A 6,316-nucleotide genomic window follows, 5' to 3' on the forward strand; every position below is an offset into this window, starting at 1 on the left:
CCAAATTCAAATTCCCACGGTATCGCATCAACTCTGGCAAATACCATACCCACCACAGCACACAGAAAAACGTCACCGCCATGTGGGTCCACTCCGCTCCACCGAAACTGGCTCCACGCGTCATGCACTTGGACGGTTCGACGACCCACCCCCTCGTCCCCTTTCGCCTTGCCCCCTCCCTCCCTCGATTGTCTCCGTCACGCGAGCGCGCCCGCACCCCCGCCGCGCGCGGTCCGTCACCCTCAACGCGTACTACGTTTGCCACTGCCGGGTCTGCAGCTGCTGCCGCAATTCATTTTTTTTCCTCCCCTTTCCTTTCCTTCCTTTTCCCGTTTGGTTTCGTCACACCACCCTCCACAGCCTGCCTTCCACCTCGTCGCCCCCCCCCCCTCGTCCACTGCATTAATACTGCCACTCCCCGGCCCGCCCCCGCCCCCGTTCCCTTCCCCCCTCCTCCTCGCACGCTTCCGGAGCTATAAATCTCGGCACCCCCGGGCTCCCGTACCCCGCATTCCCGTGCGCGAGCGAGCTCCGGTGATCGCCGGGACCGACAGACGGACCGGCGGCCATGGGGCAGTGCTACGCGAGGAACGTGCACGGCGTCGACGCGGACGACCGCGGCGGCGGCGGCGGCGTGGGGGCGACCACCATCACGGTCTCGGCCGCGTTCAGGGTCGGGTCGGAGGATGCGGCGTCGGGAGCGGGTGGAGGAGGAGGAGGAGGAAGAGGAGGAGGGAGGCGGAGCGCGCGGCCGTCGCCGGCGGGGACGCCGCGCGCGGGCAGGGCCGGGGCCACGCCGGCGCGGTCGTCGGCGGCCGGCAGCCCCTGGGCCGGGAGCCCTTTCGGGCTCCCCGACGGCATCGCGCCGTCGCCGGCGACCTCGGCGTCCACGCCGCGCCGGTTCTTCCGCCGCCCGTTCCCTCCCCCGTCCCCGGCCAAGCACATCAAGGAGTCCCTCGCGCGCCGGCTCGGCCGCCGCTCGCCGGCCTCCGCGTCGCAGGTGCCCAGGCAGCCCGTCGAGGTCCCGATCCCGGAGCACGGGGCCGGAGGCGCGGGCGCCGGCGCTGGTGGGGTGGAGCGGGAGCTTGACAAGAGCTTCGGCTACGACCGCCACTTCGCCGCCAAGTACGAGCTGGGCAAGGAAGTGGGCCGCGGCCATTTCGGCCACACCTGCCTCGTGCGCGCCCGCAAGGGAGACATGAGAGGCCAGGTCCTGGCGGTCAAGGTCATCTCCAAAGCCAAGGTTTTGCCATTCGTGATCTCACACTCCTCTTTCACTGAACGCACGATCTTACCTGTTTCAATCGGGCTCGGTTCCTCCAGCGGATCATGAACCAACTATGTGGGGGGAAATAATTGCCATCCTGTTGTGATATTTTTTAACTCTCATTTCCTAGTGGATCATGGTTTGGTTATTAGTTTCGCAATAAGAATTCCGTATCTCTGCAGTGCCACTAGCACAGATGTTGCAATCATAAGTTCATCACTTGTTTCTTGGCTGCCTTCCAAGGTGATCAGTTTTTTTTGCGACGGTATTGGCATTGGCATTGCCCTGCAGGGTTAGAAAGTACATTGTAGAGATCTTGTTTCAGCAATGCCGCATTTAATGCTTTGTCCTTTTTTATGATCTGAGTGTTCAACTGTTCATCCATCGATGACCTGTTTCTTGCTTTTTTGTTCTTTATCATGGAATAGTAGTTTATGCAATGGCAGTCACTGAGTGAGTTCTTTAGTGAGACCTCAGAGGGATTGTCAGTGTAGTCCATGAGGCCTTGCCACTCATGAGTTCGAATTCGTGTAGTCACTGAGGTTACACGTCTCGGCGCCGTGATTCACGACTCTAGGATATTGTTGTTCACTCCAAGAGTTCAGGATTCCCTTAGTCCATTCTGCATCATTTTATTATATGATCATAAGTAGAAGAAAAGATAGGGAAAAGTATAGGAAGTAAAGAGATGTCTCTTCCAGATTTTTGGTGCCAAAGCTGAGGACATGTTGATATTGGGGACTGCTTTCCACTGACATTGTCCTGATTGTTGAATTATTTAATTTTGATCTGAGTTTTACTTGGCATCTAAAATGTAGGGGACACAGAAGAAATCTACGTGCAGGCTGCATTGATGTTTTCATGCATGTGTATAGTCGCTTTTGTGAGAGTTACGACATAAATTAATTAATGACTATTTTGGCCTGCTATATTTTTCACTTGTGCTATGGAAATTATTTGAGCAGATGTATCTAGTGAGATTAATGTGTTTCTTCCTTCTGTATATTTCTTTATTTGAATTGCGTGCAATTTCTTCCTTGTTACCACATACATACATACATGGTATAGACTTTTTGAGGCTAGAAGCTAACAGATGCTCAAAGGATCCTTTCAATTAGGATTAAGGTTGCTCTTAGACAACCCATCAATTAGCGCTAAATTCACTTTCCTAGCTCATTAGTCATTACACCAGGGGAAAAAATATCTCTTGGCCTAGATTTCATATTTAAGTTTGCAAAAGTCACCTCAATCCTTTGGTTTTCTCTTGCAGATGACGACAGCAATATCTATTGAGGATGTGCGTAGAGAGGTGAAAATTTTGAAGGCGTTATCTGGACATTCCAATCTTGTCAAGTTTTATGATGCTTGTGAGGATGCCCTTAATGTCTATATAATCATGGAGTATGTTTTCCCTCCTCGCCTTTGCATAATATTGATCTATGTAAAAACTGTGGATATTGCATGTGCTGTTTATCTTGAAACAGTATGTATCATAGTGCTCAAAAGTCACATTGTCTACCTTAGGGTTGATGTTCTCTTGCAGCACATAACATTATATATGAAAGGACTTGCTAACTGTTACTCTAGGCCTTTTCTTTCCAGCTAGATTAATAGGAAGTTACATGATAACTGATGTTTTCTTCACCTCTATTGATCAGGCTTTGTGAAGGTGGAGAATTATTGGATAGAATCTTGTCCAGGTATTACATTTTCTTGAGAAATGTTTCGCGAAAACCGCTACAATGTGTAGCTTTGTTACAGTACTGCCTGCTTTTTGCAGAGGTGGAAGATACAACGAAGGGGATGCGAAAATTATTGTTGAACAGATATTAAAAGTAGTTGCCTTTTGCCATCTTCAGGGTGTTGTTCACCGTGATCTGAAGCCAGAGGTCTGTGGACTCTGTTAAGTATAAGTGTATAACGGAATGTGATTTGTCTTGTTGAAAAAACTGTGGTATATTCCTTCTGATAAATCCACCCTTGGATGTTTTTAACAGAATTTCCTATTCAGCACTAGGGAAGAGCGTTCTCCTATGAAGATAATTGATTTTGGTCTCTCAGATTTTATAAGACCAGGTATTACATACCTCCACACAAGGACCATCCAATAGTAAAGGAGTTCTGTTTTACAAATATGTTAGAAGTCAATTGACATAAAATGAAACATGATATGACCTTCCTCCAAAAAATGTTCTAAGGCCTGATGCTCCTGATGCTTTTCCCCCCCTTTACAGATGAAAGGCTTAATGACATTGTTGGAAGCGCATACTATGTTGCTCCAGAAGTTTTGCATAGGTCATATAGCACAGAAGCGGACATGTGGAGTATTGGTGTTATCACTTATATATTGTTGTGTGGTAGCAGGCCATTCTGGGCACGAACTGAATCAGGTATTTTCCGCTCAGTGCTGAGAGCTGACCCTAACTTTGATGACACACCATGGCAATCAGTATCTCCTGAGGCTAAAGATTTTGTCAAAAGACTTCTTAACAAGGATTACAGAAAAAGAATGACTGCTGCACAGGCACTCTGTAAGTACTCTCAGTCTCACTGACAGTTCTTTTTTTCACTTGTAATGTCTGTATGTCAACTGTATTCAACACTTCTTTTTGAAATTTCATTTTTGAAGGACAGAAGTTTTCTTACGTGTCGTTTGCCTGCTGCAGCTCACCCCTGGTTGCGAGATCAGCACGGACAAATACCTCTGGATATGCTAGTATTCAAGTTGGTTAAAGCATATCTTCGTTCGACGCCTCTCAAACGGGCGGCATTGAAGGTTGATATTTTGGTTTCTCTGTCCATTTAACTATGGGAAATGCTTCATGTATGACCATTTTGTGTACAACTCAAGTATAGCCATGCATCTAAACCATTTGATGTGTCTAAGTCCATTGATTGTTCATGATTTAGAGGAATTATAATTTCTTTTGAAAATTACTTAGATGCTTACGGCTATGTTTTTACATGGCTTCCATTTGAACTAGACCATCTTCTACCTTGCAAAACTAGCTGGTTAGGTTTAGTAGACTAGATGAAGGCAGTTGGGGAGCTGAAAATCATTGCATTGGTCTTGCTGAAATCACATTACCCAATTTGTAGTCATATTAATTTTATTTTCGACGTTCATTTGACAGGCCTTGTCAAGAGCAATAACAGAAGATGAGCTTATCTACATCAGGGCACAATACAACTTGTTAGAACCAGACAGTGGAGATGGTCGAATATGTATCGATAACTTCAGTACGGTAAGCACTTATAAATAATAGTTTACCATTTGCTTGTCCGCATTCTTTTTTTTATACATGTGTCATGATGCACTGAAATTCTTTCCGTGTTTGGCACACTGAACTCAGTTTTTCCTTTTCTTCCCTTTAAATATGCAGGCTCTTTTACAGAACTGCACTGATGCTATGAAAGAATCTAGAACACTTGAGATCTTGAATGCGGTATGAGATATGGACTATATAGCCAACCTTATCTACTCCCCTTTTGTATGAAATATAGTTTGGTTCAGCGTTTCATTTTGCCTGTGTAATTACCTTCAGCTGGAGCCACTCGCATATAGGAGAATGGACTTTGAGGAGTTCTGTGCAGCTACAATAAGCCCTTACCAGCTTGAGGCTGTGCCGCGGTGGGAAGAAATCGCCAGTACTGCATTCGAATACTTTGAGCAGGAAGGCAACCGTGCTATCACAATCGAGGAGCTTGCTCAGGTACAGAAGATATATACTGAACTGAGTAATGGAATATATTTGATCTCACTTAGATGTTGATCTAGTTATATCCCTTCTGGTATACAGGAGATGAATCTTTCCGCAGCGGCTTATTCCATTGTCCGTGACTGGATTAGGCCATCAGATGGCAAGCTTAGCTTTCTAGGCTACACCAAGTTTTTGCATGGACTGACAATGCGAAGCGGCAACACAAGGCGGCACCATTGATTCTCTTGCTGCCCTGGTAGTTGCCTGAATTGGTTCCATTGGTTTTGTTGATGGGGAGCTGGAGAGATGGTGTTTTGTCTCTCTTCTTTTGTTGCCTTAGATTCTTGTAGAATGCTTGTAGAGAGAAAGGGAAAAAGGGAAAAAGGAAACAGAAAGTGATAGCTCAAAATTGAGTTGTAGAAGAAAAAGGTCATGTTTTGCGCCTTGGTTCTGGTACATTGTTCGGTTTAAGCTATGAATGGGCATTGTACAGTTGTCAGTTGGCCCATGCTACATGGTGTGCTATGGCCTATGGCCGAACTTGGTTTGTCAGTTGCTGGTCATGGTCGCAACAGCCAACTGGAATTGGTGTTGCGATTTTGGTGAAACTGTTTGAGGCCATGTGGTCATCTTAATGCTTGAGATGGATTGTCTGTTGGGTTTGCCAGCATGTTGCTATCATATGGCAAAGCAAAGCTATCTTAATGCAAAAGGGGGAAGCAGAAAATATCATGCCTTGCTTTTTCCGGACACTTGTACGGCGCATTTTTATGGTCTTGAGGACAATTAACAAATGCGCCCCAAGTACAAAAGGTGCTTAGCAGACGCACTGAACTCATCGGCGAGTAAAGGGTCTTTATCCGGGGGGTTTTGGGAGCCCACTTATAACTTTTTTGGGTTTGGACACTTAGATCTCTGGATTGACATGGAAATCGATTCGTTTCTCCTCTCAATTCAAAGAGATTAGACATGCATCCTCCCAATCTGAACAATTCATCATGATCAACACATGAGTGTTGTACCCAAGCCCAAAGTTGGGTTCCATCTAAGACCATAATATGATTATGTTATTCATTGATTGCGAAATATATGATGTCTCATATTATCTTATATACAGATCTTTATAGATTATTAATTTTTTTCAGAGTATGTATGTTTTTCTTTTTGAAAGGAGGAATATCTCTGCTTTTAGAAAGCAAGTGAGTACAGAGTTCTTACAAACAAGTACGCTAGGGATACCCGTTCAAGAGTATCTCCAAGAGACTCCATATTCTTCCTAATGCTACTCACTCCGTTCCGAATCATAAGTCGTTTTGACTTTTAAGCGACTTATAGTTTGAAACGGAGA

General features: G+C 45.8%; 1 protein-coding gene across 1 annotated transcript; it reads left to right on the forward strand.

Moving 5' to 3' along the window:
• LOC8065171 (CDPK-related kinase 3) lies at positions 417–5,631 on the forward strand. Its single transcript, XM_021455651.1, has 11 exons — positions 417–1,243; positions 2,538–2,668; positions 2,926–2,967; positions 3,048–3,156; positions 3,265–3,343; positions 3,502–3,798; positions 3,934–4,043; positions 4,402–4,512; positions 4,651–4,713; positions 4,813–4,980; positions 5,068–5,631. The coding sequence occupies exons 1-11, from the start codon at positions 569–571 to the stop codon at positions 5,206–5,208; spliced, it is 1,926 nt and encodes a 641-aa protein (XP_021311326.1). The 5' UTR covers positions 417–568; the 3' UTR covers positions 5,209–5,631.

The sequence above is a fragment of the Sorghum bicolor genome, chromosome 1, assembly GCF_000003195.3.
Source record: "Sorghum bicolor cultivar BTx623 chromosome 1, Sorghum_bicolor_NCBIv3, whole genome shotgun sequence".
NCBI classification, from domain to species: domain Eukaryota; kingdom Viridiplantae; phylum Streptophyta; class Magnoliopsida; order Poales; family Poaceae; genus Sorghum; species Sorghum bicolor.